The sequence below is a fragment of the Maniola hyperantus genome, chromosome 12, assembly GCF_902806685.2.
Source record: "Maniola hyperantus chromosome 12, iAphHyp1.2, whole genome shotgun sequence".
Classification (NCBI taxonomy): Eukaryota; Metazoa; Arthropoda; class Insecta; order Lepidoptera; family Nymphalidae; genus Maniola; species Maniola hyperantus.
In genome coordinates, this window is record NC_048547.1 from 11622029 (window position 1) to 11637290 (window position 15262).

Genomic DNA, 15262 nt, shown 5'->3' on the forward strand with positions numbered 1-15262 from the left:
ATCAGAACTACATTATCCAGAAGTAACAGCTAGGTATATAATATTATGTACGTAGTTATAATATTATAGGTAATGGGTAAAGCCATAGGTAGGTAGGTATGTTAAAATTTCATCCGAGCGATGCCGGGTGAATCAACTAGTTTATAAAAAAATTAAGTATTCGTTTTTATTGGTGTTGGTTACCAAGTTACCATAATAATCTGAGAATGATCTGAGATAATAATATAGTCCGTAAGAAATGAGTCTTCACGCGCCATCTTAACTCTATGGGTCAACTCACATGTCAAAAGTACGACTATTTAGTTATAAGTGGTTATAAGGTTATAGGTAACCAAGGTAACTATATTATTTTTGTATATTTGAGCAAGGCATTTCAAATAAAAGACAACTGAACTTTTATTTTGAGATTTTAATCAAATCACATTACAGTGTAAATATAAAATTACACGTCGTCGTACACTAAACAATACCTATGCATAAATAAATAGAACAATAATATCCTAGGTAGGGACTAAATGTAGAATTTTGAGATATCTTAACAGCTGATACACATTTATACAATAGAAATATATCACTGGCAGTGACTAGGTGTTATTTTAATCTCCTAACATTTTCAGCACTGCTTTTTGCACTAATACTATCGTGAAATGTTCTTGTTCTTCATTTTTCTTGTTCTTATCTTATTCGACTTGACTGAAAAAAAAAACAATTCAATATTATTATTAAAACACATTGTATTTTCCATATAAAAAGGCAAATAAGAAGTTATGCTATTATAAGCAAACAACTGTTTTTTACATTTATTAGGATAGGTTAACACAGCTTTACGCATAAGAATACTAAAGATTTGAAATATTGAAGATCCTCTTCTGTCTTCAAATGCTAAAGACCCTCCCGCTAATTACACTCACACTTTTGTTACGTTAGTAAGATTATAAACATTTGTAACTTAAATTAACGGGAGGTATCAAGACGTATGAGTCAGAATGTTCATAGGGTGTGATAAAATAACAAAAAAGCTATCAACCAGCTCTTTTCAGACAGTAAAGACGCATTGGTCTGATCAAATCCAGAGGATCTCCAAAGGATCCTCGATTATTTAGGCCACATTGGTCAGATAAAATCCACACTATTCTCGATAGCAAGATCCACGAAGGGCTGCATGTCGCAATTAGCCGAAGCACATGTCACGACATCGTCCACAGGAGGATCCTTGATGGAAAGGATCACAACCCTCAGTAATGGGGAATACCATGCAGAGAGAAATAGGCATGTGATAAGATTCTTACATAACGCGCATGGTGTTGGTGAAGCCGGAGCCCTGCCTCCAGCCGGTGACGACGACCACGTTGTCGCCAGTGTTGATGAAGCCACGCGCACGTCCGAACTTCAGCCCGTACTGCACGCGGTTGTCCACATCCTTCAGCCAGTCACTGGCCACCGACTCTGTGTGTAACAAACTATAACATTAGACAGTGTTCCTGCTATGCCCTTGAATGACTTTGAAACAATATACCTACTTAGCATATTATTTCACTAGCTATGAAGGACGGGTATAAATCAAGGAGAAAATGAGGCAGCATTGAGCGAAGTTGACACCAGCTGGAATAAGAAAGCCAGCTCTGAGCAAGGTAAACCCACCCTGGCATTTGTTAGGCTGCACTGAGAAAGGTCAACTCACTCTGGCATATGACAGGCACTAGGCAGCACTGGGGAAGGTTAATCCACCCTAGTGCATGAAAGTCAACTGAGTAAGGTCAGCGCACCCTGCCATGTGACAGGCAGCACTAAGCAAGGTCAACTTAGCCTGACATTTTGACAGGCAGCACTGACCAAGGTCAACCCACTTGCATTGCATTTAATAGGCTGCGCCGCTGTACTGACCAAGGTCACCTTACCCTGCCATGATGGGTATCATTGAAGCGAGGTCAACTCACCCTGGTACACGATGGGCAGCACGCCGCGGTAGAGGTGCGCCTGTCGCGCGGTCTGCGGCTGGCGGGTGACGGCGATGATGGGGCAACGCGGCCGGTACTTGCTGAGTAGGTGCGCGGAGCGGCCACTCGTCGTGATCACTACTATGGCAGACGCCATACACTTGCTGGATGCTTCTACGGACGCGATAGCTACTGAATGCGCCGACTCGATTGGCAGTTGTTCCTGTAATAACATTTCCGAAAATTATATCTGGGAATGGCTTTTTGAAAGAAAAAAAATGTAAGTATCTCAGCTAATGTGACCATAGTTCAGAGCCGATTGAATAAAGTGAAATAGAATTTTCACGCAACCTGAAAATTTCGGATACATATTATTTGGAAAATAAATGTTAGTTTACAGAAAAATCAAAGATCAACACTGGAAAATAATAGTTTATAATACATACATTTTATTATGCTCAAATACCTGAGAACTGAGGTCAAAGAAGAGCTGTTTATGCCAGATAGCTGCCTCGGCCTCCTTGCAAATGTTAGCCATAGTCAGAACACACTCCAACGGGTAGTCTCCCTTGGCAGTTTCACCAGACAACATGACACAGTCTGCTCCGTCCAGGATCGCGTTGGCAACGTCTGATGTCTCGGCACGGGTTGGCCGCGGTTTCTTTACCATCGACTCCAACATTTGTGTGGCGCAAATTACTGGCTTGCCCACCTGTTACGGAATTGGTTAGTCATTATTCCTCTAGTCTATTATATATTACGATATAGACTGGAGATTGGAAGCTCCCGGAATGAATTGGATTGGAATCTGGAGAGAAAATGGCGAAAGGAATTTTTATCTTGGGTAATCAGGATAATCCTACAAATCGCATCAAAGCTTGCGCTTTGGTCCGTTATAACAACTCTACAATGACAAAGAAGGCAATTTCCCAAAAGTTGAAAATTTATAGGTTGTCGATGTGGAACCAGGAAATGGGTGGGGGTTAGTAGTAATTTCTCTAAAAAGCTTATGGTAATGTACGCGTAGACTGATGGATGGATGGGTGGATGAATGAGGAGTTCAGTTTTATTCTATAAAAGTTAAATAGTTACCCTGTTGCACCGAGCAATCATTGTCTTTTGGGCGAGGAACACTTTCTCTGGCGGGATCTCAATGCCCAAATCACCGCGAGCGACCATGATGCCGTCAGATGCCTGGAGACAAAAGACAAATTTTATATTCTCACGTTTTGATTAGGAATTAAAACGACTTAATTTTTTTTTGGGTAAGGGTTTTGATGAAGATAAGTACAGGATAATGCTGTTAAATCCATGTAATTCTAATAACATTTCGAAATTTAGAATTTTTGGCATCTGTGTAGGTATGTCTAAAATCTGTGTTGGGTTTACTTCTAATTACATCGTAATCTCAGTCGAAAAATTGTATTCATTCGGGGTTTGAACACAATACATTGCTTGTAAATTGTTATATGGCCCAATTATTTATTAAATCGTCTGCATCCGCATCTCAGTAACGAGCCTTAACAGATAGAAAATACCTACACACGAGCGCAAACTACTTAAGTACAGCCGGACTGGATAGAGATATACGCATTCATGATGATCTGGTAAATAAGTTAAGTCCAAAAAATTAGAGCAAGTGTAAAATGTAATAGCGATCAAAAGTTTTAACTTGATTTAATTTTTTAAAAGTTCAGATGATAAAGATTGGTCCAAAAATCATTTTGCACCTCGGCGGACGTCGCTGGTTCGCAGTTGACTGCTTCGGTGTTCCCGTAACCCAGTCGCCACGCGACGCGCAAGAGCGCCGCTGGGTTTTAGTGGGTATTCCGGTCGCCTCTAGCTGGCGAGTCCCACATACCTTTCCTCCAGTTGGCTGGCCTGGCAGGCTTCCAGGGGGGGATGCGGAAACGCATTTCTAAGCGATGAAAAAAGGGCTTTGTGGATTCATACCGCAATAATCTCATCAAGATTGACCATGCCCTGGTGGTTTTCAATTTTGGAAATGATCTTGATGTTCTTCCCCTTATCTCCGAGAATGCCGCGGATCTCTGTTAGTGCTGCGCCGTTACGGATGAACGAGGCAAAGATCATATCCACCTAGAAAAACATATTTTGTTCAATAAATAAATATTTGTGAGCTAATTAGGAAACTGACTAGATTTTGAAAATTAAAAAAAAAAATCTATTGATTTTTTCGAAATCACACTTGAATCGCCCCAGGCGAATAAATTTGTGAATATTGGAGAAGAGTTCTGGAGACAAGGTTGCGTGAAGTTGAGATAAAGTAGGAACTTATTTGTAATGAAGCAAGAATGGGTATGAGACGTATGTAATTTAGGAACATGGAATTTTTCTCAAGGTCATGAACAATCGTGTAGGTATATTAGATAATAGTTGTGAACGGTTACTATGTCCAAGATAAGTGTGGTCAAGACATTGTTTAGACTGGCAATAAACATTTGATATCTGCACATGAAGATAGCACGTGGTTGGTATTTCTCTCCCACGCTAGCTCGACCATGCGTTGATATCGCTAATCAGTAGGTATTTGCTTGTTGTAATTGTACCTACTCATATATCAATGTCAATTATAATTTAATGTAACAGATATGATTCATTATTTTTATTAGCATTAGAGAGTTGTATACTGTATGGGTACTAGGTACCATTTCATCTACTTTGGCACTACCTACCTATAGATACTTATTATTACTCTTACTGAATATTTAACTATATTACAATCTGGCTAAAAGGACCACATTTTTAAAATGAGAGCCATAAGTATAGCATGAAGTTTCTTTTACATTTTGTTCAAAAACTAACCCATAAAAGTATAGGTACGATTTATACGTATCATAAAAAGTTATAAGCAAAAGCGGAGTTTTCATAAATTCATACTCACGCCTTGTTCAACACCAAAAAGTAAATCAGACTTGTCTTTTTCGGAAACGGCAGGCAGATCCACTGGCAGTCCAGGCAAGTTCACACCCTTCCTTGAGCCCAGCATACCTTAATGATAAAAATACAATCCGTCACGGTAGAGTTAAAAACAATATAAAACTTCAAGGATCGTTGTCCGTCATCAGCTAGAACTTATAGAAGCAACAATATTGTAGAATAGAATGAAAGATCATGTACCTCCATTCTCGATGGAGCAGACCAGACCGTCAGAAGTGACAGACTGGCAGATGATGGAGATAAGGCCATCGTCGATGAATATACGATTGCCAGGCTTCACCACATTAGTGATGTTCTTGTAGTCCACAAACACGACGTTAACGTTTCCCTTCTCAGCGAACGCTAGGTCAGTAGTTAGCTTGATTGTCTCCCCCTTCTTCAGTTCAACTTCTGCTGAGCCACCCTGTTTATAAACATTTTAGATTTAAATACCTAGGTATGCCAAAGCTGAAACCGAGAAGAAATATTGTGAACGCCGTTTGCTCAAAGATCTATAAATGGATGCCTCTGCTTCACTATGGCGGGACAGGGGTTAAACATACGACATGCCATCAAGGTAAGATGTTTTCATTAACGTACTCATTCTTTCTAGTTTTGCAGGTTCGATCTATCAGGTTCTGTCTCACTGGACTGCTCCAATCAACCAAGAAATTTGGTTTGTTGTATCTGACAGGAACTAGAAACTGTTAGCCAAGTTTTAGTATTCGTCTAAGTTTACTTTCAGTTGATCAATATAGGACAGGCATGACCTTGCCTATATTGGCTCAGGCCGGACTTGGGAGTGGCTCATTTTGCGCAACTTTAGATCTGAATTTAAGTATGCATTATGTTTTTGCTTTCCTAAAACCAATGACGACAACAATTACTGTGGCAGAATGTTCCTGCAATTTATACTCCATTTTCGGCTGTGAAACGATGACGTGAAAATGGAGAAACAGGTATCGCATTTATATTAGCAGCGACAACCACTCTCATGACTCTGTCAAGAGTGCATGACTGAGAAGAGAAAAATGCTTACGCCCTCTAAAAGACCAGTTCTAATCTCTGGTCCCTTGGTATCTAATGCGATGGCCAGCGAGAATGGAATGCCGAGTTTTGAACTGTAGTTCTTCTCTGCCTCTCTACAGTTCTTGATGGTCTCCGCGTGGTACTCGTGCGAGCCGTGCGAGAAGTTCATGCGCGCTACGTTCATGCCAGTCTCCATCATCTTCTCTAGCATGCCTACATCACGGGAGGCGGGCCCTGAAACAAAGTTCTTGGTTATTGCACAAATAAGTGCTTTAAAAAAACTTTACTTTCGCTGTTGTCGACTTTTAGAGCGATGAATTGTGCTATGAACCCTAGGAGTTGAAAGCTGATTTTATTTGGTTCACCTCGTATGATGAACTTACCAATGGTACAGATGATGCCAGAAAGACGGATATAGGAGGCCTTGGATTCGATGTCCAGTGAGCACATATGTTGCAGGTGCGACCCCGCGTCGGCGGCTGCTAGCTGCATTGCTGGCTTGTTTGCGGATCCCGTCTATAAAACATAAGATCATTGAAGTAAAACGTCTTTATATTAAGCGTGACTCGAGAGATTGCTTGAGAGCTCCTTGGAGTAACTCTTTGGTACCTAAGATTTAACATCTTATAATTCGAATGTCAAAACACTTTAGCGTCAAAGTGAAGTTGACCTTAATGGCCTTGTTATAAAGCTCAAGTTCATCCACATATACAGCCAGCGCCAGCGCTCTAAGCAGAAACATCGCGAAATTAAAACCGGCAATACTGAATCCTTGACTTTAATTCAAGGACAGTAGGTCTATTGTTACTCTGATGTTATTACATTTCGTTGCTCGTATTCTATTAACGTTGATATGATGTATAATCTTGTACTAACTACTTACCATAGAACTTTTTCCGGGCGGAAGTAACGTTCATACGTTACTTCCACCCAAAATGGCCGCTAAACAGAATTTGAATGAACAGAGCTAGCCATCGGTAGGTATCTTTAGAGTGTCACGAAGTAGGTAAGAAGTTAACTATATAAAACCATAGATTAAAAGCTCTATTCTTAATTACTACACGGTAAATAAAAATATTTTGCACTCATTTTCAAAAAATACTTAGGTATAACTAACTAACTAACCTACTCCTTTTTTGAAGTCGGTTAAAAATTAATCAGTGTATTATCGAATAACTGGGATAGTCTGGCATTGCGCTGTCTATCTTTTTATTTAGTCTTAGTAGTTTTTAAAGAACAAAATAATGTTTATAACTATAGGTATAGTACGCGACTTCTACGGCAATCGGGGTATGAGGCGAGGGGACACCGCGCACACCGGCAATCGCCCGCATCGGGTTAGCGAGGGGGGTGTGCGGGGCGTTCCCTTCCCGATTGTCATCTCGACCTGCCGCGTACCTACCTTACTTAAATATTATTTATGTTATGAATAGAGTTTACAGTACAAATAACTAACAGGTGTGCTAATACATTTGGCATTGGATGCAATAATTGTAGCAAATACCTAGGTAGTTCACTATAAGTCATCAGTATATTATTGTTCCAGTAATTATGTACTACCTACCATTATTTCTATGCATTACCTAATTAGGTATCTACTTAAGTACCTACCTACTTGACCACTGTATGTTAAAACTTAAATTAAAATAAGTAGGTAACTAAATAAAACATTAGGTAGGTAAATAATTTTAAGTAAGCGTAGGTGTTTTAGGTAAGTGTAGGTAAAACACTAAAAAATTATAAAAAAAAAAATATTAGGTAGGTAGTAATTTATGCACTTCAGCTTTATCTTTCTATGTATTTAAACAATGGTATTAGAGCTGATACACCTAACACTAACAATATCATGTGCAAAATAAAACATGTTGCTTACGTGTGTAATACAATGCGCATTGCAATTTTGAACTTTATCGTATTGTCTTATGGATGAAAACTGCTTTGAATATCTTACTCTATTTACAGCTGAATAGATTGCTAAGAGCTAAATGCCTGTAAACCATATCATATTATGTTTAGTGTTATGACATCATAAGTAGGTATGTAGGTAACTGTTGTCAAGTAGGTAGTACCTATCTATCTATACCTAAGTAGCATAAATATATATAACTAGTACATATATTTACACATAATATATTTATTTTTTACTTAATTTTGATGATTTTATAAACATAATCTCTATATATAAAAATGAATCGTTGCTAATCGCAAATCTCGAGAACAGCTGAACCGATTCGCTAATTCTTTTTTTATAATATTCCTTGAAGTACGAGGATGGTTCTTACGGAGGGAAAAATTAAAAAATTGTAAGTATTAAAAAAAATAACTAAAGAATCGACTGAGGCGGTACGAAGTTCGCCGGGTCAGCTAGTATTATAATAATTATGTCTCAATCGTCTCAATAAGCTTTCATTCAACCACTATGGTTGTCATGGTGCGTTAAAATAAAACAAAAGAAAATCGAGGTGTTATTACTACGAAAATATGCAAAATGAGATCTTTTCAATAGTCAGACCGGCGCGACGTGTTGGCCAAAGTAAAAATGTTTGCACGGTAAAACTAATCATCTAGTCCAAAATAACACGTTTCTATGCAAAGTACGGAAATAGAAAAACGTTACCTCAGTTTTCCCATCGTAGATTGTAGGAAAAACCATATTTACACGATGATTATGAATATTTTTTTTGAAAATACAATAAAATGGTAAAGTCTGCGATGTTAGTGATCTTGAACTGCCCTTTGAAAACTTCTCTCGGCTGCAATCAAACGCGGACTTGCGTATTGAATGCCGAATCAGAAACGTCGGCGCGCGCATCGACGCGACGACGACGTCGCGCAAGGGTGAGTACAAAAGCACCCAAATATTTAACTTTTTACGAATAATCATCAACCAAATCCTTTTGCATTAAAGCCCCTTCAGTAAATATCTCTAGTTACTAACTAAGTGCTTCAACTTTCGACAGTTTTCATTCACAAATGCTTAGGTAATCTAAATAATTAAGTAGGTAGCATATATCTATTTTAAACATCTAAAAGGGTGCCAAAACTGTGCCAATACTTGCTGAGTCTTTGCTGAGTACTGTCACTATCACATCCGTGATTTTTCAAGTTTACAAGTTATTTCCTTTAACGATTTTCCGGCAACTTAAAAGTTCCCGCTATTTTTTGTCATTTTTACGATCGCCATTTTTTTTTTGAAATAAAATTGTCATTTGTCGTTTTTAATAAAACGTAGTGATTATATACTCTTTGGTTTTTAACTTCCGCTTCCATTTTAGAGCAATACAAGCAGTTAACAACATTTGGTACACTTAAAATGATTTTTTTAAAATATCTTCTTAAGGTTTTTGTGTTTGTTTGGTAGAAGTAGATACGATAGAAGTAGTTCTACAGTTACGAATTTGGTAATTGAAACAGTGTTACCTATATTCTAAGGTGTGAATAAAAGGAATGTACCTACTTAATTAGTGAAATAAAGAAAGTAAGTAGATATTTATAATTTATATCATCTACATATAAATAAAAATCGATGTTTGTTTGTTTGTGTTCTATACATTGCTAAACCCGCATTAATCAGATTGTGATGAAACTTTGGTATAGTGAAAATCTAGATATCTATATGAATAAAAAACTTTTTATGTTTGCGAAAGTTCTGTGTTTTACGTTTTAAATTAGACTTTCTGTTTGGGTGAGTTATATTTTTAACCGACTTTTAAAAAGGAGGATATTCTCTATTGAACCCGTGTTTTTTTGATACAACTCTTAAATCCTGATGCTGTAAGGTTACTGCCCGCCTAAGATAGACAAATTCTGAACTATTCATAGTGAATTAATGCTTTAGGTACCCAGGCAACGGCTTTATGATTAAACTCGCTCTCAACTCTTCAATACTACACTCCTAAACCATAGGGGTTCAGGAACTGTTCCTGGTGAAATGATATTTAAAAAATTGATACATCATTGAACTCCAAGTCCCAACTCGTCAATCCTGATGTTACAAAGTACTCAACTGATTTGGAAATTTCTGTAGGTATCAACTGGGTCGCATTTCGCCGGGTTTTTTTATTTTACGTGGCATTGCAACTCATGCCGGCTATAGCTAGTTTATAGTAAAGATCACAAGGCACATTACAAGGAAAGCAAAGCAATGATCACAACTGAACTGATTGAAAACAGCTAATCCAATCCAATCCAATCCATCAGCCTGTTTGCGTCCACTGCTGGATATAGGCCAAGAGCGCGCCACCAAACACTCAGCCTTCCTCATCCACCAGCTCCCCTCCACTTTCTTCAGGTCATCGGTCCAGCGGGCTGGAGGTCGTCCCATACTGCGCAGAAAACAGCTAATGGCTGTTTTCAATTCAGTTCAGGTAATAATAAATCAATTAACTAGGTACTTAATAATGTACCTACCTGCCTTTTCGTTTCGATGTTTGAGTAGGTAGATGTTCTTGATTATGTTAAAATAATAAAATTAGGTACCTACTCCGCACTTAATGTCTTTTATATTTTATACAAACTTTATTCATAAAATCTATGACAGTGATTTATAGTAGTAGGAGTGTGATTTGTAAGTTGCAGTTGTTGTTCTTATTTAAAAATCTGGAAATTTTAGTTTTATATAGTTTTGAATGATGCCATAGGTAGTAGGTAGGTAGGTACATCAATATAAAAGATGTAATATAAACAATTTTTTATATAAAAGACTGTATTATATTGATGTACCTACTTATTTCAGCTTAGAATCCTAAATATTATGTTTTCTGCTATGGAAGCCTCCATAAGTAAAAACATGGGATTACTTAAACATAGAATAAGAATTATGGTAAGCAATCAGCATATGTTAAAAAATTAAGTGTCAAATCCGTTTACAGTTAATCCAGGGATATAATTTATAAACCCCATTTTTTAAACTTGCCGTCATTTTCCCCTTAGCTTTCATTAGACAGACTCAACTGTCCAGCATGTGTTAAAATTCAATTTACAAATGCTTCTTTGTATATAAACGACTCGCACGCCACCAATTATTGTACATCGATGATCAAAACCATTCCCATTTCCCAGTCCCAATAACAACTGAACCATAACTAGTTACCTAGGTATCCATTGTTTGGGTATAGGTACACTATTTGTTTATTTTTATATACTTATTAAGTATATAATTTATTTATTTATATTTATTTAGTACCAACTAGGTATTATAGTAGTATTATTCATATAGGATTTTAATTAGACAGGAGGGAAGTAAAAATTGTAGATAATAATATAGTTTTATAATTTGAGGATTAAATCATTACCTAGAATTTAATGTTTTAAATACTTGAAAAACTGATAGATAATTATTATTATTTGTCTAAAATTCACTAATTGTAGAGCAGGCATGGGCGTGACAATTTTGATGTAAACTTACATCCTTGATAATAAGTACCTACCTATAGAAAATTCTAGCTTCCTATTAGGTATTTTAGAATCTAGACGAGTATGAATCTTAATATCCTACCTCCCTAGGTAGGTACTTGTTTAAACTAATATCTGACTATTTGAGAGTATAAAATTTAGTTCATAAAATTATAGTTAGTTATTCATGTATTACCGGCGCGTTAAAGGTAGGAACATGAAAATATTAACTCCAATGTAACCTAAGAAGGTGCTTCCTATTTATGATTATGAAAACATCTTTTAAAGGTTCTTATCCATAAACTATACTAGAATCTAATTACTTACAAATGCCATTTATATTTCAGCAGATGCCACGACCGAGTAAAATAAGTTAATAAAGTTTGTCCAAAAATTATACGTCAATGTATAAATAGTTTGACAGCAAGTATGAAGTCAAGGCGGAGTTTTAGAGGTCATTGCAATGTTACAAGTACACACTACGAGACAGTCATTTTTACGCTAGCTACATTGTGAATTTAACAGATAAGTAATTTTGCATTTCAAGTAGGTAACTATTGAATTTTTGTTTTAGCATGATCTCTCACGTAAGTACTGATAAGTTTATAATCATTATTTTTCACAATTTAGGCACTTGTAGAGCCAAATATAATCTGATCGCCAAATTAAATAAAAGCTTCCTTGCCAACACACCATTGCCTAAGTTGATAATCAACTTTGATTCCGATTTCTGTATCATCTGGTTCTGGAACATCTGGTTGTACGTGTAGGTACCCACCTACTGTTGTATATGTACAAGAAAGATTTCATATAGGTACTTACTTACCTACCTACTTATACCTCGTAACAAAAGTAGGTATGTAATGTAAAACTGTATAAATAAACTAGGTATCTTTTTGCTTAACAAATACGTAAACCGTACCAAAAGGCATTAGAACACTATTCAAATAATACACTACTCACTTTTAAGATTCTATTTCTTGATTCAACCGCCTTCATTTTATATACTTTTTTCCTGTTTTAATCGACACGTCTTTTATTATCAACAGCAAGCTAGCTTTTAGAAGATTGTCTCATTTGACCGTTTCGGAAGATAAAAACATCGACTCTTATCTCTACGGCTGTCAATAAACTTTACCCTTAGCCGATCGGTTAATATAACTTACTTAGGTATAAGATTATTTTTACTTATCTTTATGATTGTGTTAAATCGTGATAATGGTAAGGAATTTCTTTGACATGCCTAGTCATTTTTGTTTCCACTGTATAGTTAGTAGGGTAGTGCACTCTCAAAATTAGTTTATTTAAAAAAACCGCCCAAAAGCGAGCCAGGCTCGCGCACCGGGGGTTCTGTAAGTTCGGGTATTTTTTTTCAACATTTCGCACGATGAATCAAAAACCATAATGCATAAAAATAAATAAAAATCTGTTTAAGAATGTGTAGGTAAAGCCCTTTCATATGGTAGGTACCCCACTTGGTATATAGTTATTTTACTTTGAAAATTTAAAATATATTTTATTGTGATGTAACCACAAATTCACGGTTTTCGGATTTATTCCTTAACTTGTGCTATAAGATCTACCAACGTACCAAATTCATGATTCTAGGTCAACCCTATATGTTTTCTTGACTGACACGACGGACAAACAGACAGACAGATAGACAGACAACGAAGTGATCCTATAAGGGTTCCTTTTTTCCTTTTAAAGTACCTACGGAACGCTTAAAATATAAATCAGAATATGTATCAATGTACCTACCTAATGTTTTAGCATAAAAAATATTTTAAATAGAAAGTGACAATCATTAAAATAGGTATTTGCCGAATAACAATTTAAGTGAATACGCAAGGAGTAAATGTAAAATCTAAAAAGGTTTACAAACCCTGCCTTTTAAAATAAAATTTTGAAGGTCAAATAGGCAACTGTGTTCATTAAAATAAAAACTAAAAAAAATATAGTACCTACATATTCAAGATTAAGCCGAGATAATAAGTAGGTATTATTATTATTAATAAGTTTTTTTTTTTTTTTATTCATTATAGGTGTACGCTTGACCACAATCACACCTGATGGGAAGTGATGATGTGGCCTAAGATGGGACGCGGAAGTACTTAATAATACTTAAGTATATCTACTACATAGCTCACACCCGTGACGTCAGTGTAGATTTAAGCTTTTTAAATGATTGTGATCAATATACATAGGTATAATACATACCTACTTACATTTTTAGTTCGCACGCGCCATTTTAACTTGTGTCAACTGTCATCAGAGTATGAAGTGAGTCGTGGGTATATAGTGTATTATCTATGGGTTTGAGGCAGGCACAGAGTACTTTTTACATATGGAAAGAGGCAGGTTTGGACGCCCGCCACACCCGCGCTGTCATAGTTATAGTGTTGCACGAGTCCATATCGACCACATATATCGATTTCGCCTTGCTCATATTTTTATATAGTTTAGGAATTAGTTCTAAGTTCTAACCTTCCAAAACGGTTGTTTTAATGGTAAATAATTATATTATTATTAGTCAGAAAGAAAATCTTGACAAATAAAACAGATTAGGCATGATTAAATTAAATTTATTCCAATCAAATTTACAATGAAAAGTGAGTTTCCGTATATTTTCAACTCATTAGTATAACTACTGACAAGAATTTTGCCTTTTTCAAAGGCTTTTGGAATGGCAACCGCAACAAAATATACAGCTTATAAATAGAAAAGCAATCACCACGAAATAAAGTTTTTACAGTAGTTAAAAGTAGAAACAAACATTTTGTGAGAAAGAAAACTAACGCATATATGTAATTTAACTCCTCGCGCGCCATTTTAATTTTGTGTCACTAGTGTCCATGTCAAAAGAACGATTTTAGTCCTTATTTTCTGATTTTAGTTCCTGGCGCGTAAGAAGTCATTTTGTACCGACTATACAAATGTCTTTTAATTGATTATTATAAATCCAAACAAATAATTTAAAAGCATAAATCATTTTTCCGACATAACGTCAATTGAAAACGTCGCCCCTGGTTGCCCTGGGCTGTATGCCGATTTACAACCTTTGGACCAGGCAGCGGGATAACTCACTAACTCATCACTGAATGAAAGCCATCAAAAACTCGTTTGACATTTATTTTTAATTCATTGAAGGTTTGTTACGAAATATTTTTATTACTCTCAGTGAAACAGCAATGTAGAACAAACCAATGTCAAATGAGTGATTATCACTAAGTTAGCGAATCACCCGCAGGTAGGCAGGTAGTGCGGATAGCTTCCTCCCTGTAGGCTAGTAGGTGGCCGATGCACAAAAGCTCCTCGCCCCCTTGCTCCAGCAGCCACCGCCAGTGGATATTTAATTTTTAGGGTTCCGTACCTCAAAAGGAAACAGGACACTTCGTTGTCTGTCTGGCTGACGTGTCTGTCCAAGATCCGTCAAACGAATCATAACTAATAGGGTACGTTCTATTGACCTAGAATCATAATTGGCAGGTAGCGAAATTCTGTTTGAAGTAATAAGCTATTGTCGGGAGTTGGTAGCCCACGTTGCGCACGTACCACGGGGAGTCTGTGGCCATTTACTTTCTCATGGGCATTATATAACATTTAAATCTGTATACATTATATTCAATGAATATACATGTCTAATTTATTTTTCTATTAAATAAACAGGTATTTCCACAGATGAAAATAGTATTTTTTTAATTGATTTTTAATTATTTTTGTGTAATATAATTTAGTAAAGCAATTAATTGTCCTGTTTTAATGCATTAATAAAATTTCGTAATATTAAACGATCAAATAAAATGTTTCAATAGACATACAGACTAGGTAACCTACGATTGAATAAAAATATTCATGGTGTTCATTATATTTTTCTCGTCATTCCCTACTTAATTTTTACTTTATTTATATAACAAAGGGGATGGGACATGGATTTGAAGAAAGATTCAATGTTCGTGAAA

General features: G+C 36.3%; 1 protein-coding gene across 3 annotated transcripts; it reads right to left on the minus strand.

The window, feature by feature from the left end:
• Positions 1 to 389: 389 nt before the first annotated feature.
• On the minus strand, positions 390 to 12418 carry LOC117987095 (pyruvate kinase-like). 3 transcript variants are annotated; one of them, XM_034974051.2, is made up of 11 exons: positions 12264 to 12418; positions 6290 to 6422; positions 5917 to 6140; positions 5079 to 5301; positions 4843 to 4949; positions 3891 to 4037; positions 3030 to 3131; positions 2404 to 2649; positions 1938 to 2160; positions 1290 to 1446; positions 390 to 693 (listed from the first exon to the last, which is right to left on the minus strand). In XM_034974051.2, exons 1-11 carry the CDS (start codon positions 12297 to 12299, stop codon positions 681 to 683), a joined length of 1611 nt encoding a protein of 536 aa, XP_034829942.1. In that variant the 5' UTR covers positions 12300 to 12418; the 3' UTR covers positions 390 to 680. The 3 variants fall into 3 exon arrangements, with proteins under 3 accessions (XP_034829942.1, XP_034829943.1, XP_034829941.1); XM_034974052.2 differs by lacking the exon at positions 12264 to 12418 and adding an exon at positions 11628 to 11781; XM_034974050.2 differs by lacking the exon at positions 12264 to 12418 and adding an exon at positions 8524 to 8733.
• Positions 12419 to 15262: the final 2844 nt, after the last annotated feature.

What these genes read in the sequence shown, in the direction of transcription:
- LOC117987095 (XM_034974050.2), bottom strand. Translation starts at nt 8,718, where the DNA reads ATGCGCGCGCCGACGTTTCTGATTCGGCATTCAATACGCAAGTCCGCG. An exon ending in GAACTGGTCTTTTAGAGGGC is followed by an intron (nt 5,302 to 5,916) that starts GTAAGCATTTTT and finishes GTTTATAAACAG; the next exon opens with GGTGGCTCAGCAGAAGTTGA. An exon ending in TGATTGCTCGGTGCAACAGG is followed by an intron (nt 2,650 to 3,029) that starts GTAACTATTTAA and finishes ATTCCGTAACAG; the next exon opens with GTGGGCAAGCCAGTAATTTG.